The sequence below is a fragment of the Prosopis cineraria genome, unplaced genomic scaffold (genome assembly GCF_029017545.1).
Source record: "Prosopis cineraria cultivar Desert tree isolate PC_DT_omini unplaced genomic scaffold, ASM2901754v1 PC11, whole genome shotgun sequence".
NCBI lineage: Eukaryota > Viridiplantae > Streptophyta > Magnoliopsida > Fabales > Fabaceae > Prosopis > Prosopis cineraria.
The window spans coordinates 1,203,756-1,229,276 of record NW_026555342.1 but is presented as its reverse complement, the minus strand read 5'-3'; the positions used below and the strand labels follow the sequence as shown (position 1 = coordinate 1,229,276).

At 29.6% G+C, this 25,521-nt stretch overlaps 1 protein-coding gene and 1 long non-coding RNA gene across 6 annotated transcripts; both read left to right on the top strand.

Moving 5' to 3' along the window:
* Positions 1 to 635: 635 nt before the first annotated feature.
* Positions 636 to 8,648, top strand: LOC129285740 (uncharacterized). Of its 3 annotated transcripts, none has more exons than XR_008587280.1 (7): positions 636 to 876; positions 1,099 to 1,283; positions 1,436 to 1,494; positions 3,721 to 3,790; positions 5,444 to 5,482; positions 6,721 to 6,830; positions 8,152 to 8,648. It is a non-coding gene; the product is annotated as an uncharacterized LOC129285740 (long non-coding RNA). The 3 variants fall into 3 exon arrangements; XR_008587278.1 differs by having other exon boundaries at positions 7,884 to 8,648; XR_008587279.1 differs by lacking the exon at positions 3,721 to 3,790 and having other exon boundaries at positions 7,884 to 8,648.
* Positions 8,649 to 15,147: 6,499 nt separating this feature from the next.
* On the top strand, positions 15,148 to 24,349 carry LOC129285734 (MADS-box protein JOINTLESS-like). Of its 3 annotated transcripts, none has more exons than XM_054921600.1 (9): positions 15,148 to 15,258; positions 15,697 to 15,881; positions 19,041 to 19,110; positions 20,070 to 20,131; positions 20,243 to 20,342; positions 20,916 to 20,957; positions 21,899 to 21,937; positions 22,469 to 22,578; positions 23,938 to 24,349. In XM_054921600.1, exons 2-9 carry the CDS (start codon positions 15,700 to 15,702, stop codon positions 23,954 to 23,956), a joined length of 624 nt encoding a protein of 207 aa, XP_054777575.1. In that variant the 5' UTR covers positions 15,148 to 15,258; positions 15,697 to 15,699; the 3' UTR covers positions 23,957 to 24,349. The 3 variants fall into 3 exon arrangements, with proteins under 3 accessions (XP_054777575.1, XP_054777574.1, XP_054777576.1); XM_054921599.1 differs by lacking the exon at positions 15,148 to 15,258 and adding an exon at positions 15,313 to 15,474; XM_054921601.1 differs by lacking the exon at positions 15,148 to 15,258 and adding an exon at positions 15,415 to 15,425.
* Positions 24,350 to 25,521: the final 1,172 nt, after the last annotated feature.

Sequence of the window (25,521 nt, the reverse complement as noted above, 5' to 3'; positions counted from 1 at the left end):
CATCATCTCATGTAAAAATAATTTTGTTTTAAAAAATAATTCTTTCATTAAATTTATTTTTTATTGCATTTTATATTTTCAAAACTTGTTCTAAAAAATTACCTTACAAATTTTTATAAAGGGACTTATAATTCAGTCTATTTAAACTCTAACTTGACTTATTTAATAAAAAAATATGTTTAAAAAATCTACATATTAAATCAAACTATAAGTAGGTATTTATACTCTAACTTATTCAAACTTTGATATAATTTATTGGATAAAAATTTAATTAAAAAATTTATAAAATAAGTTAGATTATAAGTAGATATTTATAGCTTGATTTATTTAAACTCTGACGTAATTTTAAAATTGAGTTTACATCTCTCTCTGCAATTCGTTGGATGGGGTATGCACTATTGCGTGGGGCGTAATGCTCCTGCCACTATCTCACTATCGAGTACAAATCCACAAAAGGAAATAAAACGAAGAAAGTTTCCTGCCTTCGTCACGAGTAATTATCCTTCTTTCATGTCACCCCAAAAAAAAAAAAAAATCCTTCTTTCACTAAAAAGTTCGTATCCTTCCCCTCCCACCCCGCATACCTCCTCTCCCTCCCTCCCTCCCTCCCTCCCTCCCTCGCTCTCTGTGTTTGTTCGCTTATGGACGATTTGTAGATGGGGTTCATCTTCATCACATCCTTGCCTAAGCTTTCTTTTCAGCCAGGGATGATTCCTGATTCTTGGCCGATAAGCGTTATCCTCTTTCTTGCAATCTTGCATTTCCTCTTTTAGACAACTAATTTCCTCCTTTAATTTTCTTTTCCTGTAATATTTTGGTGTTTCACAGTAAGATTCATCAGCTTGTTCTGATTAAAAGCCCTCTTTGTTCTCCAAGGTTTCTCCTTACTTCTTTTCTTACGATTAGTTTTCTGTATTGCTTAATGGATCTGAGATATTGATTTTCTACTTCTATTTGGGAGAGAATGAGCCACTGCATTTCCCTTTTCTGATTGGACACTAATATTCCTTTTGTTTTTTGTTACGAAATATTTAGTAATTTATTTTCTGCAGAGTCTGAATCTTTTCCTGATTTTTGGGTCTATTTTTGCATAATCAGGAAATGACAAGACAGAAGATAGAAATAAAGAAGATCGATAACATAACAGCGAGGTAAGTAACGTTTTCAAAGAGAAGAAGAGGGCTATTCAAGAAGGCTCATGAACTCTCTACTCTCTGTGATGCTGAGATTGCTCTCATAGTCTTTTCTGCTACTGGCAAGCTCTTTGTATATGGTAGCTCAAGGTCTCTCCTTCTCTCTTCTTTTAGTTTCCTTTTCATCACCTTGATGATATACAGTTGAATGCTTTTTCCAGAAAATTATTTTTTAATTTTCATTCGTATCTGCAACATTCGTATGTCGTGTAATTGTGCTTATTAATTCAATTTCATTTTAGGCTTATTAATCCAGACTAACAGGAGATTGACTACGAACGTGCTTGCTAGAGAATTTTCGGTAAAATTTTCAATCCTCATGGATTTAATCTGCAGCTCTCTCTTTTGAGAAAATCATCATCATCATCATCTTGGATGACTTGCTTGTTATGAGAACCCACCCTATCCAGTTCTGTTGATTAATTGCAACCATGAATCTATAAATAAGACAGACTTGAGAAATATATTTTCAATACTCTGAACCTAAGGTTCTGGCATAATCCAACATAAATGTATATATCCTGTCTTTTCATCATAACAGAGGAAAGTGACTTTAAAAACTAATCATTTATTGTTTTGATTTGTAACTGCAAAGATAATGCCAACATGATGTCATGTTTGTTATAGTTAATTCATGTCCAACATGCCTGCCTGTATGTATCTTCGTTGTCATAGATACAAATGATAGTATACAAGCCGCTGGACAAGAGGATTCTTTATTTTGAATGAGACCTTTTGACCATTTAAGAAAAAGAATTGTTTAGTGTTCAGCTTGCCTGAGAAAAAGATGGTGCTTAGGGTAATATCTGATTCACAAACATGATTAATTTTCAGAAGAGAAAGCTCTTTCTGGATGTTCATTTAGGTATAATATTGGCATTATACTCAACGCATTGATATAATAATCTCTGACATCACAGTATATTTGTGAACGTTAAATTTCTGTATGTGCATGCGTATTTGAGACATTTGTCATGCCCACACGTCCATAAATACTAAAATTTGCTTTGGATGAAATCTACTCCGGTTGTCTATTTTGTTGTTTTTGCTTAGAACGTTTAATAAATTTTTGAAGAAGTTTAGATTAGTAATTAACAACGGAAGTGAATAAAAAAAGTGAGCGAAGTTCAAAATATTTACGACGGGTAGCAAAATTCTGAAACTACTTTGTGAGATTTGGAAAATTATCCCAAATCTTTGTTGGTGATATCAAAGTTAAAACGCCCCTTTGAATTATATAGAGGAGATCTATTAATTTTCCCGTCCAAGAGTTATAATAGTCCGATTCAATACACTGAATTTTGAAGCTTTTGTTCTTGGATACGGTACTCTTCATTTCTGCAGACTATCTTTGAAAATTACCAGGATTAAATTGATTAGAATCAATGGAAACTCATAGGTTAACGAAGCTCTTTATAGTTATCCCTTTTACTCATCTTAAATCCATTAATTGTAATCATGAATGAGTTTGCGTCAGGAGATATTCTGATCAGAAAGTAACTCACTATATAGGGTAGTGTTTGGGTCTTTTCCCCCTCTCTTTTCATTGAGAAAAAAAAAAAAAACTAGAATATTGCCACCATTATATCATAAATTACAGACGCAATTAATGCAACGTATTTGCATCATTTCTCTGCTTGACTGGTTTAAGAGTTGCCATTCTCTACATCATTTTAAGATGATTAATCTTTAACATGAACTGGGATTCAATAGTTTTTATATAGGTCTCATGTGTGTTGAGAGTTAAGATGAAAGGCGAGAATATTTTATAAAAAATCCGTTAAGAATTTGTTTACGTATTTTAACAAGTTAAATCAAATTATTGAGTTGTGATCATCAAGCATAGAATTATACAGGAGTGTGATCCCTTAATCATTACATTCTTGTAGTGCAGGTAACATATAATTTGTTTATGTACTTTTGATTCTTGATTAAGGTTTACGTTTATGTTGTTCAAAATTGTGGGAGGGTCATCTACTTCAATAAATTTGTAGGTTTCTTTTTGTTTCTTGTTTTTCTATTTTGTGTTTTTAGGACATTAGAGAATGGGGGGATTTATTGGAACAGAACTTCTCGAAGTTCTACATTGAGTGAGAGTTTAAGGGGCCAAGTGAAAGCATCCTAAAATTAGCTAGAGAGAGTAATATAATTTTAGTTGCAATGTTGAGGCTTGCATTTGATTGCATAATTACTGCTTTTAACGTACAGCTTTTATTTTTGCTGCTCATTTAATTTTAGTCATGCAAAATTGTTCAATATGCCCATCACTGCAGAGTTTAAAGAAGCTTGAATTTGAAATGATTGTGCATATACCGGAACTTAATGAATATAGAACGATTCAAGCGGCTGGATGATAATAATAATAATAATAATAATAATAATAATAATAATAATAATAATAATAATAATATGTACGTACGTATGTATGAATGTTATACTGTGTTATTCTCTTGAAGAACCTTAAATACTAACATTATACTGGTAGGTGTAAGATTTCATGAACAAGCTGTGTTTTCGGTTCTTATAGTGTGCAGCAGGTTATTGAAAGGCATGATCAGCACTCAGAAATTGAAAGATTATACCATTCATCTATTTTGGTAATATCATTATGCATAATTGTTTTTACTTACGTTTTTTCTCAATATTTTCACTCCTTTTACTGCTTTCAATAATGTAAACAAGCACGAGTCTCTTGCATCACACTTAGTCTAAAAAATGAGTTTCCCTTCTTGGTGCAGCATATAAAAGCTTTTGTATTATATATAGATATATAAATTGTTTCTGTCGAATTGTCCTGGCTAGTACATTAGTTCTGTTCTCTAGGATTTCACAAAACTTGTCGCTTCTCAAGTTTCTTGATAATTTGTTTAATTACGTTGATTTTTTTCTCTTTTCCAAGTAATACAATAAATTAATTTATAAAGCAGCAGCAATAATGATAAAATATTTGGAATTCGATAAGATGCATTAGCTGCTAACTTACCTACAATGAAATGAAAATTCACTTCTAGTCATTTATTATTTTCATTGCTATGCCGAATTATTTAAATAAAAAAATTCCTAAGCTGTGACTTTCAAAGGACTCAATCTTGGTTTCATAAGGATTGTATATAGGCTGTGCCAGGTTTGACCCAATTAAAAAAAAAAATGCTTCAATTTCCACAACAACTAGTCTTATCCCATTAATGGGATTGGTTACATGAATTGTATGACACTTGTGTTTTATCATCAACCAAGCTTTTACTAATTTTATTAAGAAGTTTCAATCAACAACTTTCATAAATATTCTTTTTGGTCTTCATTTATCTCTTTTGATAAGGTTTAAGATTATTCAGTCCACTCTTCTCACTGGTCCTTCTTGTGTTATTCTCTGAAAAATAAAGGATGAAATGATGTTGAAAGAAATCTATGCGCTGCAGATAAAGGTCAATCACATTCAAAACTTAATTGTTGAAATCTCATTTATGTTTGTTTAGTTACAACTTCTTTGAGCTTGAAAACAATTATCATCATCAAAAACTTTCCTACCCTTTCCCATTCATGCATGTAGAATTTGAATCATTTTTCCATTTTGTCTTCTTGAATCAAGGATAGTGAATGTTCTCAATTTGAATCCAAGACACTTGTAAAATTCAGTGTAATTAGTAGAAATTAATGTTTCTTTTGGCCTCGGAAAGATATGTCTCAATGTTTGATCCCTTCTTAAATAAAACTATTTATCAATTTCTTGAATTAAGAATACATATTTAGTCTTCAAACCTGACAACTACATGATTCTGCTACAGAATATTTGACCGAATAAAAATAAAAGGGGACAATGAGTCTTTTGGTTCTTCAAGTTTGCCTTAGTTATCAATTTGGCACTTGAAGTTTAATCTATATTAATAAGTCCTTAAAGTTTCATAAGCATACACAATTAGTCCTTATAGTGTTATTTCCCCTTTAAACCTTTGGGCCTTTTTGTCAGTGATTATGAAACTTTAGAGACTTGCTTAATAAAAATTAAATTTTAAGGACCTAGTCAATAATTAAGGCAAATTGGAGAGATCAAAAGTTTCATTATCTCAAGTAAAAATATCCATTAAAATATGCACCATATGGACTAGAATAGCGAGTCTAAGACTTCGATGGGTTGTGTATTCCTTGTGTGCGTGTGTTCATTATTTAGTCCATAAGTATTAAAACTTCATCGTATCTAGCTTTTACGTACCCTCACTTCTCTTAAAATGCTACTTGTTTTATACGTGTAGAGATTCCAGTTGATGGAAGAGAATCAGCGATTAAAATAGGTAATCAACATTTTGAAGTATTTGCATTTTTAAATCATTAATGTCTGTCATTTCCAATGTTCATAAAATTAGACTGGGTGTTGAACGGGTTAAGATATTGATTTAAAGTTTATCGACCTGTTGATGGTTTACCTTCTGTTGAACAATTCATAATTGAATTAGTTTATTTAAACTATAATTCCTCCGTCACTATTTACTTGTCCTTATAGGAAAAAATCTATGTGCAATGTAAGAATTATTTTTTCTATTCCAGGTTTGCCCTCCATTAAACAGGGGTATTATTGAAAACAAGTAATAATTATACCTCAAAATTCGGACCAGGACATATTTAGGTGCAAAATGAAAATGCAAGTCAGGACATGTAAATAGAGATGCATATATATCATGTGGGATAAAAGAGCAAATTTGGCTTTAAATTATAGGTTCAGGTATGTTTGGGATCTTAAATTTATTTTTTGTGTAATATTCTTCTCCAAATTTTTGAAACAATGCAATGTAGCTATTATAATCAACAAAAGTTAACTTTAACTTGTCATTAGTTGACCAATAAATGACAGAAAATGATCTCATAAATAATAAAAAAATTATTTTTTTATCATTTTTTTGTTATTTTTTAGGTTATTATCTATAATTTTTAAATTTTATACTATAACTTTTTGGATCCCTTTTTGTCTGAAAATGACAGTGTTGACATGAGGAAAAAGGCTCCGTTAGAAGCAGTGATTAATTTCCTTGGAATGTGACTTTTTTGTTTTTTGTCTGTGGCGCATTTAATGTTGACAAAAGAGGGAAATAAAAGACGACATCATTGGCAGGAAACAAAATGAAAGAAGCAAATGGTGCCGAGGTGTGATTGATTGAAGGCTGAGGATGCATATGACATAAATCAGCCTCTCATGGGAGGGATTGACAAGTTTTGATTGATCACGTTTTTAGACAAATAAATTTTTTACTAATTGGCTAATCTATCAAACAAAATTTGAAGAACAATATTACATCAAAAATAAGTTTAAGGTACCGGACAGATTTATAGTTTTATGAGTCAATTTGTTCTTTTGCCCTATAATATATTATATAAAAAAAGCAGTTTTATTTTTTTTCTGTTATTGACCAAATTTGACTGACTATTATATGCAAGCTTTTGAAGCATTTTAGTTCAGAGGAAGGTCCACTTCACTGGTTCTCAAATTACTTAGTTTTAAATAGGAGTCTTATAAAGATGGAAAATGTGTGTTTAGGTGAGGAATGCTTCACAAGAACAAGATCAGTCATCTGAGTTGGCCAACATTGGCCGCGTATTTGACCCTCCACATGACGATGATAGTTCAGACACTTCTCTCAGATTGGGGTTAGTATGTATAACTTGTTTAACTGGCCATTCTTGAGTTTTCTGATAATCAAGCGTAGAATTGTTGTTAATTTCCCATGATATTAACTTGTTTAATTGTTGTTAGTATATATAGTAATGCACTTGGTATTCCATGATGGCTTGGTTTTATAGAAATATAACGAAGTACATGTTAGCACTCAGATCTTCAACAGTTTGAAGGAGAATTGAAGTCACATGTTGATAAATGAATTTATCTTTGTCAGTGCCTTATATTCTCAAATATTGAGTATTGCATGTGTTAATCAATAAGTAATGGGGAAAATTAAAATGCATTTTTAAATTTTAGGTTGTGTTTGGATTGATGGATTTGAATTTAAATTTTAAATTTAAAATCCTTTATTTAGATAGTATAAAAAATGTTAAAGGTGAAAGAGAGTCAAGTTGAGATTTGAAAAAGAAATGGAAGATTGAAAGTTGTGAGCTTTCCTTTATTCTTCAATTGGTGAGAAATAAGAACAGGAAATGAGAGGAAAGAGGAGAGTAACAAAAGCATTGATAGTGAAGATACTAGAAATTAAAGAAAATTTGAAATTATAAAAAAAAGTTATAATGAAAGCATGGACTTAGATTTGGATTAAATCTAAATCTATAAACTTTTATATGTCCAATTGAAGGATTTGGTTAAATACAAACCCTAATTCAAATCTTCTTGCATCCATGTTTAGCATAAAAGTATTTTTATGAGTTACGGGGCACCGTGAGGAGAATTGTAGAGCACTATATTATATAAGCTCTTCAACTGTTAACTTTCAAAATTTAACATTGCATTGATTTTGAAATGTTACTTGCCACATGTATCCCATATAACTTCTCTAAGAATATTTTAAGGATAAAAACACACTTTAACTCAATATGTGGCTGGCAAGAACCAGTTGTACTGTAAATTATAGTTTTCTAGGGCTTCTGGTCTATAACAAGTTGTGTGTGTGTTTGTAAGAGGATCAGATGGATACGTGGCATGCAAATTCTTAAAGGTTATTTACTTCAGTTTATTTACTATCTATGTTGCAGATTGTCTTTATTTAAATAAAATAGAGATGTGATGCACTATAGGGTAGAGCCAGATACTCTGAAGTTTTCACCCTTTATAGGTGAAATTTAACCGTTGTGGGAGTTTTTTTCCCGTTATTTCAAAATTTGAGTTTTGCTTAATCCATGTTAGTAGGTGTTGATTTGATAAATATGTATATATCCAAGATATTGTATACTTGTATTTAAAAATTGCAAGATCATCCTTGACACATTAAGAGATTGTTTACAATTTAATCCAATTGGTCAGATTCCAAGTCATATATGCACAAATGGGCCAAGTCAACACCCGCTACAGTGATGGCTACTTGATATGGTCATGATAATCCATATTCTAAAAGAAAAAGTAAAATTATATGTATTACTGTTTATTCAATATTTACTGATATGATGACTATATAAAATTAATATGGATATCTATTTTTCAGATTGTTGTTATACATTTGCTGAATGAAGTTAAATTTCCCCATGCAATTCGCATACAACACTTAATTTGAGATCTTAACGGTTATATGAGTATTTTATGAGTGTAGCTTGAAGCAACCTGAGTTCAATTGGGTGCAGTTTTTCTAATGTATTTTTAATCCACAAGGTTTGGACTCTTGAACTTACATGTTTATTAAGAGAATCAAGTTCTTTTTACTCAACTTAACAATGTTTAATTTGTTGCCAAAAGAATTAAACAGACAAGCATTTTATACAACTTTTAGTAACTAGATTGACTTTTTATACATGCATCCCTAAAATTTTGAGAAGCCGAAACCTATATTATTGTTTTAATTTTTTTTACAAGTACTAGGTTTTATACAAACAGTTTAATAACGATAAAAAATTATTATAATCATAAAATTATTTTGAAGTGATGTGTCGTTCATTAAAGTTGTTAATTGGATAATTGTCCATGAATAAGTCACCAAAGAAAATACTTCATTTGGCCGAAAATATAAATATTTTTAATAATAATTCAAGAATCTACTAAAATTCTTATTTTGATAAAAAAAATATATTGTTTTCTTTATTACATTTAGTTTTAATTTATTATAAATTCAAAAACACATGGATTTAGATTAATAAATTCGAGAGTTGAAATGAAAAAAAAAATTACAAGTATTAAGTTACTTATATTTTCAATCAAAATTAATTGAAAGAAAATGCTTATATTTTAGACTAGAAAGAATAAATATCAATATTTTTTAATACAAAAAAATAATTTTATGAAGATTTCATTAAAATATCCTTGTTTTCATTAATTTTTAATGTCTACGTTTAAAAATGAATTGTTTAAAAAGAAGAGTACAGCGATTAATAAAAAAATATTCAGGCAAAAAATAAAAAAAATTAAGAAAGGGAGAATTTCATTTAAGATTATCTAACTGCATTTAATAAAAAAAGAAAGACCCTTAAACTTTAAAAATTCACTTCAAACTAGGAATAATGAAGTGAAATTAAAATGTAAAATAAAGTTACCTCATTGCCTCCCATCCATTTTGATTTTTTATCGAAATTATTCATTTGTCTACATGAAGTTATTCATTGATTTATATGAAGTTCAATAATAGCACAAACAACTCCTATAGATTGATAAACAATTTGATGTAAGGAAATGAATGACTCGTTTTACCATGATTATAACAATTGAAATAAAATTAAGATTTATTAATGGCACAAATAATTCCTATAAGTTAATAAATAACTTCATGGAGGTTAATGAACAACTTGATATAAAGAAATGAACAACTTATTTTATCATGCATGATTAAAATATTTAGAATAAAATTAAGATTTAATAATAATGCAAATAACTCTTCTAGGTCAACAAACAATTTTATGCAAAAAAATGAATAATTTTAATAGAGAATTAGGGGGATGAGGAACAATAAAATAATTTTACTATACATTTTAATTGTACTTCAATAGCTCTGGTTTGAAATAATTTTCAAAATTTAAGAATCTTCTTTTTAATTTTCATCAAGTATGATTAAGGGATATTAAATGAAAATTTTCCTTTAAGAAGCTGTGAGTCACAGGATTGATGCGATGGAAAAAGAAAGCGTAATAGTGCTAGCTTAGGAATTTGTTCTTAAATTTGTTTTCTCCATGAAGCAATGCCTAGGGCTATGTGCAGAAATATTGAGAAGTATGAGGGTACACAAATATTAGAAAGAGAAAATGATAATAAAATCTTTCTAAAATATGTAAATGACAATTTGATTTTTTAAAATGTCATAATTTTTCAGAAGTCTGTAGGAATTTTTCTATTATTAAAAAATTTATATAAATTACTAAATTGTTTTTGTTGAAAATAAATGATTCATAAGTTTTGTTTAAATATTTACAACTTTTCTTTTTATATTAGCAATAATGCAATAACAAATTACAAATTTATATATTAAATTCCTTATTTACTGTTGTATTATTGTAAATATAAGAAAAAAAGTTGTGAATATTTAAACAAAACTCATGAATCATTTATTTTCAATAAGGGCAATTTAATAATTTATATAAATTTTTTAATGATAAAAAAGTCCCTAAAGACTTTTAAGAAATTATGACATTTCAAGATATCAAATTGTCATTTATATATTTTAAAAAAATTTTATTATCATTTTTCTTATTAAAAACTCAGGCCAGCCATGGAATTGTGGTTTTTTGTATGGTCAAGCCAAGTGAAGTCCACGTCATTAGCATAAAATATAAATGGTCAGACACAACTTCCACAAACTGCCATCTCCATGCCATGCTCATCTCCTAGCGCTCCATTTTAGCTTAGAATAATTTCTGCTCTCCATTTAAATTAATTTTTAAATATTTTTAATATTATATTTATTAAAATAAAAAATTTAAATTTTTAATAAATTTGTTCATTACCAATACAATTCCCATCTCCACCTAATCTAAGAAGAATAAGAAGTTAGGTTTTCAAACCTACCGCTTAATTTTAGTGAAAGAAACTAGTTTAATATAATGAAATAAGATTTAAATTCTTATTAAAAAAATTTGTATTTAATATTCAACTGTATTTTAAATAAAATTGTCCTGAAAAGAAGTTAGGTCTTCAAAATTTAATTAATAATCAATGAAATAGGGTAGGGCTATCACTAAATGTTGTGATAGATGAGCTAAAAATAATAATTTTAAAAATTATAATTATAAATAAAATATTTAAATTATAAATACAACTCTCAAATTGTTACGGATCGTTTTTGTTTATAAATATCTAATTGATTTTTGCAATTTTTTAAAAAAATTATAAAAAATTAAATTGTTCTTAATTTAATCTTTCGAAGCTTGGATTGAAAACTGCAATTTCTCCATCTTTAACACCCATCAGTTTATAGTATATTCCCTTCATCCAATGTATGAGTTACTTCTAATTACATTAATAAAACTAAGAAGATGTAGTTAAATTGAATATTGATATTGTTTGAAAAAAAATTTCATATTTATCATTATTAAATGCATCCTCTTTAAAAATGTTTTCTTTCTTATATGTAATATTTTATTCTACTCGTGAGAAGAAAACAATTGATGACTCTAAATATTTTTATATGTTGTTAGGGAATTTTGGAGTCAATTTAGAGTCATATAAGTAATTTTGAGGGAAATAAGACAATCATATGCGGACAATAATAATAAAAAATGCTTTTGAAAATGAGAAGGGAAAGTTGATAGCATTCTATTGAAATGAATTAGTTACTTGAGTTAAAATTACAATAATGATGTTATACTATGTGTAAAGTGGTCCAAATTAGGAGTCAAAAACTGTAAGTAAAGATTGAAAATAAATTCAAAAAAATAAACAAAGAAAGAAATTTATGCCATAGCATAGTTACATTGCACCGTAACATGATTCTTTGGTCATATAAAAAAAACCCAAGACCATATATGCCACAATGTTCTCCCTGCATGCTAGAGCGTAATAGCCAGGGACGATAGCAAAATGATCTTTGCTGCAGTGTAATACAAATGCACCGTAGCATAATCATCATCTAGTGAAACACACTGCTTTGTTGAAAATTGGTATTTTTAGAGTTCTAAGGGTTGGAGTTTGTTATTCTTCATCTCCAGTAGCGAAGGAACATCCAAGAGAGAGTGAAGAAGCCACGGATGAGGTGAAGTTTAGGTTTCATGAGAGACTAGTGGTTTTTATTTAAAATCACTTCGATTAAGCTTTTGTTCTCCTTTTTTTCTTTGTTTAGATGTATAGTTTATTGATTTTTTGTTATTTTTAGAGCTATGTGTGGCTAATTCTCCTTAAACTTAGAAGAGTTATAAACTTATTGATGGATTAGACTCTTTTTTACCTATTGGTTATGTTTAAAATTGATTTTTGATTACTCAATCTTATATTTAAATGTCCATTTAATGTTTGGCCATTATTGAATATGATTTTTTCTTAAAAAAAAATCTCATTGAAACCATTAAATTGAGAAACACAGGATTGGATTTTCATTTAATTTGTAATTAGGATAAATATATATCTAATTATCCCATATTAATATGTTGCTTTTTATACAAGTGGTTTGATGGATTATGAATTTAATTACATATTATTAAATTCACTTTTTTTTAATTTTTACTCAATCAAATCCAATTTGTTTTACTTAACCTGAAAGAAAATGGGAACTGTATCACTCAATCATTATTTTGTTTGATTTTTCATGGGAATGACTGATACACTAATATATTGCATGCTGATTCATAGACTTATGATGTTACAATTTATGTCCATAAATAGTCACTGATATATCTTTTTTATATAAAAGTAACTTATAAAAAGGATCATCAATAATTTTTCAAAATGACTTACATATAAAACCAAAGGAAATATGTTTTTGATACTATTTACATATATATTATGAAATACAAGGCAAAAGGATACATTTGGTCGTTTAGTTTTACATAAGAGTTTATTTCACTTTATTAATTTTTGTAAGTATCTTTTCAATTTTTTAACCCTACCATTATTAATTTTATTGAAAAAACATTAACATTAAACTTTTAAATGTTAACAAAACATTATTAAATATTAATATATTAAATTTAATTTTTTAAAATAATAACAATTGAAGCAAAAAATCATCCTATAATAACCTAAGCCGGCGCTAAACTACAAAATTGATTTAGACTTCGCTTATTTTGGGGTACAATTTAGACTTAGCTAATCATTATTTTTTTGGGGCAGAAACTTAGTTTTTTCTTTTTTGAATATCAACTAAATTAATTGCTGACATGTCAAAGCTTTAATAAGTTTAACCCATTAGGCCTAGCTTGGCCCGTTTTGGCCAAAAGGTGTGTCTCTTTGTTTGTAAGTTGTAAGTCTTTTGACTCTTATATGCACATTATTTAATTTGTAAATGTACTAAGGTTAGAAAATTTCAGTCCACAAGCTAGTTAAAAATACCATGCCTATTTAAAAATTTGTTTTGAAAATAATTTTCTATTTTTTAAAATAAAAAAATTGTTTAGTAACGTGTTTTCAAAAAGTATTTTAAAAAATAGAAAAACAAAAAATATCTTTTAGATGTTTTGGGATTATGGTTTAAGAAAATAAGAAAGAATGAGAAAAATACATATTTTTATTATTTATTTTGTTTTCAGAATATGTTTTATAAAACACCAGTTTTTAATATAATAAAATAGAGATAGTTTCAATCAAGCCTCATATATTTAATGCTTTAATTTCTTTTCCTTTCCATTAGTTCTTATGGAAATTAAGATTTAGGAAACCCTATTATGAAAAAAAATATATCCTTTAAGGTGAGATCACTTTTCTGAGGACTCAACAAGTTTTAGAGGATTGGATACACTAATTACAATGCTACTCCATATTCAAAGTTGTAAAAATACTAAATATATAGCAAAATTAGTTACTCATCTTCTTTAGCTTGTTGCTATTTTTTTCTTTTATGCGAAGAAAACATTTTGACCATTTGACTTTTTTAATTATGAATAAAGGATTAAGGTTCTTCATTTTATCTTTAAAATAGGGAGAATAACAATAAAGTCTTAAAATATATATTTATAACAATTAGGTTCTTGACTAATTTTTCTTAAAGATGAATTGTAAATATTGATTCAAATTGTTACAAATTAAAAATTGATAGATATATTTAGAATTTAGATATATGTTTTATTCACAATTTAAACTCTTGAATTTACAATTACTTAAATTGATATTTGTAACTATTCTTTAAAAAAATTATCAAAAACTTAACTATCATTAATTCACGTCCTTAATCATCATTATTCCTTTAAAATCTTGTGATCTTAGAATTTTAATGTCATGTTTGTTTGGTCTCAAAGTGTCATTTTCTATAAAAGGCTTTAAAACCAATCCAAACTAATTATATCAAATCAATTTGAACCAAATCAATATGAACCAATCAAAACCGATTATAAATGATATTTGCTTTGGTTTTTTTCAGGCAAAATCAATTGTTTTAGTTTTTTTATTTTTGAAAACTTAAATTAAACCGAAACCAAAATAAATTTTATTATATTTATTATATATATATATATTTTAATAAATTTGCATAAGTTTTTTTTTTTCCTTTTCCAAGTTTGATTATTTTCAAATCAGTAGTAAAAATATGTTACAATTGACTAAATATTATCTACAATTTTTTTCAATAATTTTTAATTTTATAATCAAATGTTTTAAAGATAATATATTAATTTTTAATGGTTATATATGCTAATTAATTGTTAAAAAAATATTCTTTTGTGTTCAGTAGTTTTTTTTCATTGTGAATAGTAATTAGTAGTTTACAACTACCAGTGATCATGAATATATATTGATAATTATGAAAAATATTTTACAGGAAGTTTAAGTTTGATCTAAATGTAAACAAAACCAAACCAGCAACCCCAGATCAAAAATCAAAACAAACTGAGTATATAAAAAAACCAAATAGATTTCAAACTATAGAAAATCAATTTGTTTGATTTTTACTCAAAATTAAATCAAACCACCTTATAAACACTCTTAATAATCGACCTTAACTTCTTTTTATATAAGTTGGGTTTTACATCTCCCCGCGCAATTCATTGGACGATGCGTCGGGTGTAGTGCGCCTGCCACTATCTCTCACTACTCAGTCCAAAAGCCACAAAAGGAAATAAAACGAAAAAAGTTGCCCCCTCCATAACGAGTAATTATCCTTCTTTCACTAAAAAGTTCGTTTCCTTCCCCTCCCACACCACGTCCACATGCCTCCTCTCTCTCTCTCTCTCTCTCCTCTCTCTCTCTCTCTCTGTTTCTTCGCTTATGGACAATTTGTAGGTGGGGTTCATCTTCATCACACCCTTACCTAGGCTTACTTTTCAGCTAGGGTTGATTACTGGTTCTTGGCCGGTAAGCATCATTCTTTTTCTTGCAATCTTGCATTTCCTCTTTTAGACAACTAATTTCCTCCTTTAATTTTCTTTTCCTGTAATATTCCCATTCTCTTTCTCTTTCTTAACCCTTTTCTTCATATTCTTCTTCTTCTTGTTTAGTTCTGAACTCTTTCGTGTTTCACAGTAAGATTCATCAGCTTTTTCTGATTGAAAGCCCTCTGTGTTCTTCAAGGTTTCTCCTCACTTCTTTCTTAAGATTAGTTTTCTGTATTGCTCAATGGATCTGAGATATTGATTTTCTACTTCTATTTGGGAGAGAATTATGAGCCACCGCACTCCCTTTTACTGATTGGACACTAATATTCCTTTTTTTGTCACAAAATATCCAGTAATTTTATTTTCTGGAGAGTCTGAATTCTTTTCCTGATTTTTGGGTCTATTTTTGCTTAATCAGGAAATGACAAGGCAGAAGATAGAAATAAAGAAGATCGATAACATTACAGCGAGGCAAGTAACGTTTTCAAAGAGAAGAAGAGGGCTATTCAAGAAGGCTCAGGAACTTGCTACTCTCTGTGATGCTGAGATTGCCCTCATAGTCTTTTCTGCCACTGGCAAGCTCTCTGAATATAGTAGCTCAAGGTCTCTCCTTCTCTCTTCTTTTAGTTTCCTTTTCCTCACCTTCATGATGTACAGTTGAATGCTTTTTCCAGGTAATTATTGTTTAATTTTCATACGTATCTGCAACATTCGTAGTCGTGTACTTGTGCTTATTATTTTAATTTTATTTTAGGCTCATTAATCTAGACCAACAGGAGATTGACTACGAACGTGTTTGCTAGAAAATCTCATCAGCGTTATTTTCTGTAAAACACTGTTTGCAATCCTCATGATGGATTTAATTTGTAGCTCTCTCTTTTTAGAAATTTTTATAATCATCATCATCTTGGCTGACTTGCTTGTTATGAGAAGCCTCCCTATTCAGTTCTGTTGATTAATGGTAACCTTGACTTTATCAATAAGACAGACTTGAGAAATATATTTTCAAAACTCTGAACCTAAGGTTCTGGCATAATCCAATATAAATGTATGTCTCTCTCTTTCATCATAACAGAGGAAAGTGACTTTAAAAACTATTCTTTTATTGTTTTGATATCTAACCGCAAAGGTCATGCCAACGTGGTGTCATGTATGCTATAGTTAATTCATGTCCAACATGCCTGTCTGTATGTATCTTCGTTATCATATATTATAGAGTAAAGCAAGTATAAAAGCCACTGGACAAAGGGATGCTTTATTTTGAATGAGACCTTTTGATCATTTTAGAAAAAGAAACGTTTAGTGTTAAGCTTGCTTGAGAAAAAGATGGTGCTTAGGGTAATATCTGATTCACAAACATGATTAGTTTTCAGAAGAGAAAGCTCTTTCTGGATGTTCATTTAGATATAATAATGGCATTACACTCAACGCATTGATATACTAATCTCTGACATCACAGTGCACGTGTGAACTTTAAATTTCTATATTTGCATGAGTATTTGAGACATTTGTCATGCCCACACATGCATAAGTACTGAAACTTGCTTAGGATGAAATCTACCCCGGTTGTAAAAGTGAGTGAAGTTCAAAATATTTAAGAAGGAAGCAAAATTCTGAAACTACTTTGTGAGATTTGGCAAATTATACCAAATCTTTGTTGATGATATCAATGTTAAAACGCCCCTTGAATTATATATATAGGAGATCTATTAATTTTCCCGTCCAAGAGTTATAATAGTCCGATTCAATGTACTGAATTTTGAAGCTTTTGTTCTTGGATACGGTACTCTTCATTTCTGCAGACAAGCTTTGAAAATTACCATGATTAAATTGATTAGAAACACTAGAAACTCATAGATTAAGGAAACTCTTTATTGTTATCCCTTTTACTCATCTTAAATCCGTTAAGGTTGTGTTTGGATGGGTACATTAAGTTAGAAATTTGAATTTAAAATCTCATATTTGAAATCTCATTTAAAATTTATAGATTTTAAATTTTTTGTTTGGATGATATATGAAATTTCATATTATATTATTAAAATTCTTTGTTTGGATTTAAAGCAAAATTTTAAATTTTAAGTTCTATATTTAAATTTCAAAGAAACTTGGAAGACTGGTTAAAGTTGATGGTTCAAATGGCCAACTTCCATCCGGATCAGATAGTAAAAGTTGACTGGGACTATAGCATCGGCGACGATTGAGATGGGACGACTGACTTCCACCAGATGAGACTGACGGCGATGATGCTAATAGCACAGTGGCCTTCCACCGGGATCGAACCGACGGCGATCATGAGGATCGAATCGCTGGCTACCACGGGGACCATACGACTGCCTTCCACTTAGATTGAATGGCTAACTTCCATAGGGATTGGATCGACGGTGATGATCGGGACCTAATGGCCGACTTTCAATGGGATCGTATTGACAGTGACAGTCTAGATCAGACTAATAACGTCCAACATGACCAGACCAACAAGGACGATTGGATAGGACAACCGACTTCCACCAAAACCGGAAGGCTGACATCCATTGAGATTGGACCAGATGGAAGTCGGCTATTGGGTCCTCGTCGTTGCCATCGCTCTAGTCCTTGTGGAAGTCAGTCATAGGGTCCTTGTCATCACCATCAATTTGGTCCTGATTAAAGTTGGTTGTTCGATCCTGATGGTTGTTGTTGATCCGATCTAGATGGAAGTTGGTTGTCCGATCCCTGTTGTTGTCGTTGGTTCGATCTTAGTGGAAGTCGACCATCTAGTTCGAGTGGTCACCGTTGGTCCAGTTAAGGTAGAAGTTGGCCGTCAGTTTGGTCTTGGTGAAAGTCGATCGTCTAGTCCCAATCAACAGTGGCAGCTTGTTTTCGTCAACTTCGGCAGTCTGATTCAATTACTGTCAGTAAGTCAATCAAGTCTTTATAGATTTGGGTTAAATTCCAAAAGAGATTGAGCTAAGATTTGAAATAATAGGAGTTTAGAAAGGATTTTAAATTATAAAGAAATTGAGGTAGAATTTGGATTTGAGTCCAAATCCATACATTTTTAATTATCCAAATGGCTCAAATTTAAATCCAAATCCATATGTATCCAAACATAGCATAATTGTAAATGTGAATGATTTTGTTGTCCGGAGATATTTTGATCAAAACGTAAGTCACTATATAAGGTAGTGTTTGGGTTTTTTTTCCACCTCTTTTCATTGAGACCAAAACAAAATATATATATGTATATATACTAGAATATTTCCACCCTTATATCATAAATTAAAGACGCAATTAATGCAAGGTATTTACATCAATTCTCTGCATGACTGATTTGAAGAGTTGCCATTCTCTACATCATTTTAAGATTATTAATCTTTAACATGAAGTCGGATGGAATACTTTTTATATATATAATTTTGGTTGCATTGTTGAGAGGCTAGCATTGAGAGTAATGTAATTTTAATTGAATTGTTGAGGCTTGCATTTGATTGCATAATTACTGCTTTTAACGTACAACTTTTATTTCTGCTGCTCATTTAATTCTCGTCGTGCAAAATTGTTCAATATGCCTATTACTGCAGAGTTTAAAGAAGCTTGAATTTGAAATAATTGTGCTTCTATCGAAACTTAATGAATATAGAATGCTTCAAGCGGCTGGATAATGTGTATGTGTGTGTATGTGTGTGTGTTATGCTGTGTTATTGTCCTGAAGAACCTTAAATGCTAACAGTGTACTGGTAGGTGTAAGATTTCATGAACACGCTGTGTTTTCGGTTCTTATAGTGTGCAGCAGGTTATCGAAAGGCACGATCAGCACTCAGAAATTGAAAGATTATACCATTCATCCATTTTGGTAAAGATCATTATGCATAATTGTTTTTAATTATATTTTTTCTCAATATTTTCGCTCTGTTTTCTGCTTTAAATAATGTAAACGAGTGCGAGTGTCATGCATTACATTTAGTCTAAAAAATGAGACACCCTTCATGGTGCACCATATAAGAGCTTTTATAATATAAGTAGATATATAAATTGTTTCTGTCGAATTGTCCCGGCTAGTACGCTAGTTCTGTTCTCTAGGATTTCACAAAACTTATAGCTACTCAAGTTTCTTGATTATTTGTTTAATTACCTAGATTTTCTCTTTTCCAATTAATACGATAATTTAATTTATAAAGGAGTAGCAATAATGATGAAGTATTTGGAATTCGATGAGATGCAGAAGCTGCAAACTTAGCTATAGTGAAATGAAAATTCACTTCTGATCATTTATTATTTTTTCAGTGCAATGCTCAATTATTTAAATAAAAAAATCCCTAAGATGTGACTTTCAAAGGACTTGATCTTGATTTGATATATGGATAGGATTGTTCATAGGCCCTATAAAAAGAAAAAAGCTTCAAGTTCAACAACAACAAAGACAAACCTTATCTCTTTAGGTGTGGTTGGCTACATGAATTGTATGATGCCTTTGTGTTTTATCATCAACCAAGCTTTTATGGATATCATTAACTAAGGTTTCAATCAATAACTTCTATAAGTGTTTTCTTTGATCTTCATTTACCCCTCTTTATTAGATTCAAGATTATTCACTCTACTCTTCTCGTTGGTGCCTCCCATGTTCTTTAGTTAGCATGTTTAAATCATCTCAAATGATTTTCTACTATTTTCCCTTCAATAGATGCCATTCCAATGTATAATAAAATAATAATAAAAGATTGTGTTTCTACAGAAAATACATCATTCACTTTGCTTAACCTGAAATTCAATAGTACTGAACTTATGGAAATCTCTTCGGAATTTTATGCATAGTATGAAAAGGAAACCTTCAGCATTCTCAGCATGGAAGAAGCCAATAAGGTTCAGGAACTGAGGTATATAAATTTTTGTAAATGTACAATATTATAATTGTGAAGCTTTTATTTTGTGCCTTCCATATTATATATATTACTGAGGGGATGGCTATACCTTTTAATAATTGGAAGGCAGTTGAAAGGAGAAGAGCTTGAAGAATTGAAAACGAATGAATTAAAGAAGCTTGAAGAACAACTAGAAAAAGGTTTGAGCCGTGTTGTCAAAGCTAAGGTTTGCACTTTGTCCCTTAGTACACTACAAATTCGGATCTGATCTTATAGGGGTGCATCTAATTCAAATCATCTAACTAGGTCAGATTCGAGTATTGTCCAGTGCAATTGGAGTGTGTCCTTCACATTTATAATTATAATGAAGGGATTCGTGCATGCCTGTTTGCACATATCCTAAGGAAAGCACCAAAGAAATTTTGAAGTGATATGGCAAATAGATTTTTATACTTTCAAAAATCAAATATTGTTATACGCCCTTAAACAAGTTCTTCAAACGAAATGTTGATCTCAAGAGCTCAAAAGCTCATCATGTCAATTATGAAAGAGTTGGAAATTAAATAACATATGAAGTAATAGCATTAAGTAATAACTTTGAAGCTTTTTTCATTTTTTTTACTAGCGCATTATAAGTGATTGAACCCCCTCATTTAGTTTTTGAGCCCTTCCATTTGGAATTATTGAAATTTCTTGTCTGGATTAATTCTTGCATTTCAAAGTTTTTTGCATTTAAAATTACTTTATAGAAATTAATGTTACTAATCTTCACAACACACGGTGCTTGGTGGTTTTACAGGAAGAAATAATTATGAAAGAGATCAATGCGCTCAAGAGAAAGGTGAAATACATTCCAAACCTAATTATTGAAGGCTCATGTATATTTTTGTTATTGCTTGATGTTTGAAAAGAAAATGAAAATAACGATATCTAGTTAATGTCATGCCAGAAAAGGTACAAAAAAATTATATATCCATGGCTGAAATGTCTTCATATATATGATGGCCTGCCTCTGCGCAGGGAAGATTAAACCTAACTGAGTAACAGTGCTAAATTATTGGAAATAAATCTTGAAGGTTGATGATAAGGGACAAGATTAAGATAGAGAATTTGATATGCATGTAATTGAGGAAAAATCTAATAGTTTTATGCCTTTAAAAGATATGTCTCAATTACTTGGTTAATTAATCCTAAAAAAATAATATTTTATTCATAAAGAATAAATATCATACTGTTTGTTCTAAAACTTCTATGGATTGATATTTCTAGTATTCGAGAACTAAACAACTTAAATATGGAAAATTAATCGTTTACCTTGTAATTTTGAATCAATTACAATTTCAATTCTTGCAATTTAATTCAATGCAACTCAGTTTCTCAAGTTTTAACCATTTAATTTGGTGATCCCTACATTTAATGCTTCAGTTACAACTTAATCCTTGAAGAGGTTGATATTTTTTGAAAGTATAGGGACCAATTTATTAAATGGCTGAAACATTTGAGACTAAATTGAACTTTGTTAAACTTTAATGATTGAGTAGTAACTAAATCAACCAAAATTGTAGGAATTAAATGACTAATTTTCCTTGTGCACATGCATTTCAATTATTCGCTCCTTAAATATTAATGAAGAGAGTGAGCAAGATAGAGAGGAGAAAGAGAGAAATGATTTACAGTAAATTGTAGTCAGTGAAGAACTAGTCTGCCAGGCCATCTCATTCACAGAGATGTATAGGACAATTAGTACTTAGCTTCTCTGAGAATGCTTCCTTGTCTGTGCAGGGAATCCAGCTGATGGAGGAGAATCAGAGATTGAAACAGGTGATCCGTGTTTTGAATTATTTGCACAGTAAATCAGTGTTAAAACGATTAAGTCCCTAATCCAAGTTTCATCGATTAGACCATAATTGATCCGAAGTCAAACCATTCGTCATCAAAATTAACATGCTTTAAGTTCTATGAACTCCTTTCTGGTCCTAATTATTGTGTAATATTAATCCACTTCAATTTATGGTTCTTAACGAATGATAGTTAATGTGCTTTAAGTGCAATTACATCTTTGCCTTATATTAGTTAGATGCTTCACTGTTCAAAGCTCCTTAGTTATGACTTATGAACAATGCAACCTCCATTACATTTTATGTACATATTAATTCATAATATATGCATGTTAAAGGAAAAATCAGTTTTCACCAATTTTTGACCTGTTTGATTGGTTTTGTCCGGTTTTGAAAGAATTTTCGAATTGGACCAAGGTATGGTGTTCACCAGTTGAACCAGCAGGTCCAATTAATTAACATTGATTGTTTCAGATTGGTGGCAAGAATCTGAAGATGGAAAATTTGTGTTTAGGTGACGAAAGTTGGACAAAAACAAGGTCAGTCATCTGAGTCAGCAACTATCGGCAGCACATCTGATCCTCTCCATGAGGATCATAGTTCAGACACCTCTCTCAGATTGGGGTTAGTATAGCAAACTTAACTGTTCATTTTTGAGATTTCTCATGAACAAGCATGTCAAGAAAATGCAAGAATTTATTCAATTCTCTTGAGATGGCTGATTATTGACAGACATGAGATTACGTGATTACTTGTTTCATTAAAAACACATCCTGAAGGTCAACAATTAACAGGGAGAATAATTAAGAATTCATATTCATGCAAGTTATATATAAATATATATAAACTCTTCCTGTTTTCAAATATAAGAGAAAAATAACCAACTTACACAGTTTCAAAAAGTTGGTTAAGTATAATAATTATGTCTGAAATTTAAAAAATTAAACTAAATTAGTCTTATTATTAATAAAATAAATTTGTATCGTCAAAATAAATATTGACTTTATAAGGAGTAATATGGTAAAAGTATGATAAATGCTTCTTGAAATTTATAGTTTTGCTTATTAAAAAAAAAAAAGAGACGTGATAGTTTATAATTAAAAACGGATGGAGTATCGACGATTGACAGTAAACAGTTTGAACTAAAAAGCATTTTTTTGGGTTCGTATTATATGAGCTCCATTGTCCACAGTTTTCTTTCCTTAGCGTATTTATTTTTGACCTGTGGAATGTGGATATTTCAAAAATGAAGTCTTTTGTATGTATGTCGGAGCGTAGTAAATCTATGTATGTCTGATCATAATCTAGTGTCTGTTTCTTTGGGTCCCCCCCCCCCCCCCAAAAAAAAAAAAAAAGATATAGACATCTTCAAGTAAGAGAGGTACATGTAGAGAGAAATTGGTGGGTCTTACTCTCGAACACGGAACGTTTTCATTTCCTTATCATCCTTGTCTCTCCACTTTTCTAATCAATCATAATCATTGATATCACTGCATTAAGTGAATATATTTTAGCCGTAAATTTGATGAACGATTGTGATTACGAAATTGGAGAGAAAAAGATGATAAAAAATGGTTTACTAAAATAATCTCTCTCTCCACCTGTACATTAGATCCACTTGAAAATGAAATCCAATTCTTAATCTATTGTGCATCAGACTAATGTGAGACTTGCCCATGAATGCAAGAAATGGTAGTGATCAGGCAACTGTGCACGCACATACCATAATTAGGTATATCTATGGTTTCTTGATTGTTGATGGAACACAATGATATCATGCGATAGATCTATGCTTATGGTTTCTTAGTTATTGATAGAATACAATAATATTGTGCAATTTATGTTTATATATGGCTTCTTGATTGTTGATAGAACACAATAATATCATGTAATTTATGTAGTTGACTTTAGGTTGTGAGATAAAGCATGCTTTTGTTTGGCATCTTGTCAAAAGTTAACCAGAGTGTTTTTTATCTGTTGCAGATTGTCTTTGTTCAACTAATACATTAAAAAAAAAAAAAAAGATGTGAGGCGACATGGCAAATACATCACAAATTTAATTAACCATTGTCGTGTACGGGACAATTCCCCCATTATTATTTCATAGCAAGTTTGCTTAATTTTTATGTAAGTAGTTTTTTTTATTATATAAATGCGAGCAAATGATATGTGTATATATAATATATATACGCACGAGAATGGTGTCGTAATTTTGAATACAATTTTGTTTCCCTCTCTTGCTTCTTGCGAATGTTTTTGTTTTTGTTCTTTGTTTTTTGTTTTTGTTCCAAATGGAAACTGAAACTTATATATTCAACCAAAAAAAAAAAGGTGAATAATTGAAGATACAGAATCATTTTAGAATCTCTCAAATGTATGTTAGCACAGACACGTGTCCGACACAACACAATTTGATATGTAAAATATGACAAATTTTAAAATCTTATGCCATGCAAAACAAAAAATAGTCAATCTATAATACGAAGTAAAAGTAGGTATTAAATATTCTCAAAATTATCTAAATAACTTAAAACTGGAACATCTCTATTCTCTCCTTAATTGTTCAAGACAAACATATTGGGCCCACAATAATGCCATAACAATGCAAGGTACTCCCTCTGATCTCATTTATAAGGTATATTTTAAAAGATTTATTTAGTTTTATTTATAAATTATGGTGTGATTTTTTAGATAATATTTAAAATATATTTTTAAAATTATCTTTTATGAAAGAGAAAAAATAACTTGACATTAGGTTTTGGATTTGTTATATGGGGGCATATTTATAATTGTACACACTTTTATTCCTTATTTCTTATTGTACTATGAGCAATAAAAGAAAAAGCTATACTCTCTTCATTCAAAAATATAAGATATTTTTAACTGAATTTTATTCTTCAGTAAAGTAATTACTTATCTTCAAACTAAGCTTATTTTTTTATATTTAATAGGATGTTTGACCTCAAAATAAATATAAAGTTATTTATTCAATAAGAGCACTTTAAAAAGAGAGAGGCAATTATTACATTTAAAAAAAATTAAAAATGCATTACATTTTTTAACATTCAATCTCCTAAAAAGTATCTTACATTTTTTTAATGCAAGTAATATATCATTTCAATATGGTAATAACCTCATCCTCTTCTTTTCTAGTACTAGCTAGTTGTGTTTAATAATGACTAGGGACTAATTTGAATGAAAAATTGGGCTAAAACAACCTTAGTTATATACTCGCTTCAATCTTTATTATAAGACATTTTCAACAATTTTATATATTTTTTAAAAAAATTAATTCTTACATCATCCAAAAAATAATATGAAATTTCATTTTTATTCTTAATTTTAAATCATGATATAATTATATTAAATATTTTTATGTTAATAAAGAAATTTAAAAAATAGTTTAATATAATTACAAATATATTATATTTTAAATAAAATTTACTTTTAAAATGTGCCTGATAAACCACATGTGTCTCCATTCAATCACGAATAAAACTAATAATAACTTCATTGGGTTGCAGACGAAAGCTGCACTTGACCAATGACCATCCAATACACGTAGTT

Bases quoted from the DNA above. Each gene is read 5' to 3' on its own strand.
- LOC129285734 (XM_054921600.1), top strand. From the start codon at position 15,700: ATGACAAGGCAGAAGATAGAAATAAAGAAGATCGATAACATTACAGCG. The intron at 20,343-20,915 runs GTTTGCACTTTG...GTGGTTTTACAG, and splicing joins GCCGTGTTGTCAAAGCTAAG to GAAGAAATAATTATGAAAGA. The intron at 21,938-22,468 runs GTGATCCGTGTT...ATTTGTGTTTAG, and splicing joins AGAATCAGAGATTGAAACAG to GTGACGAAAGTTGGACAAAA.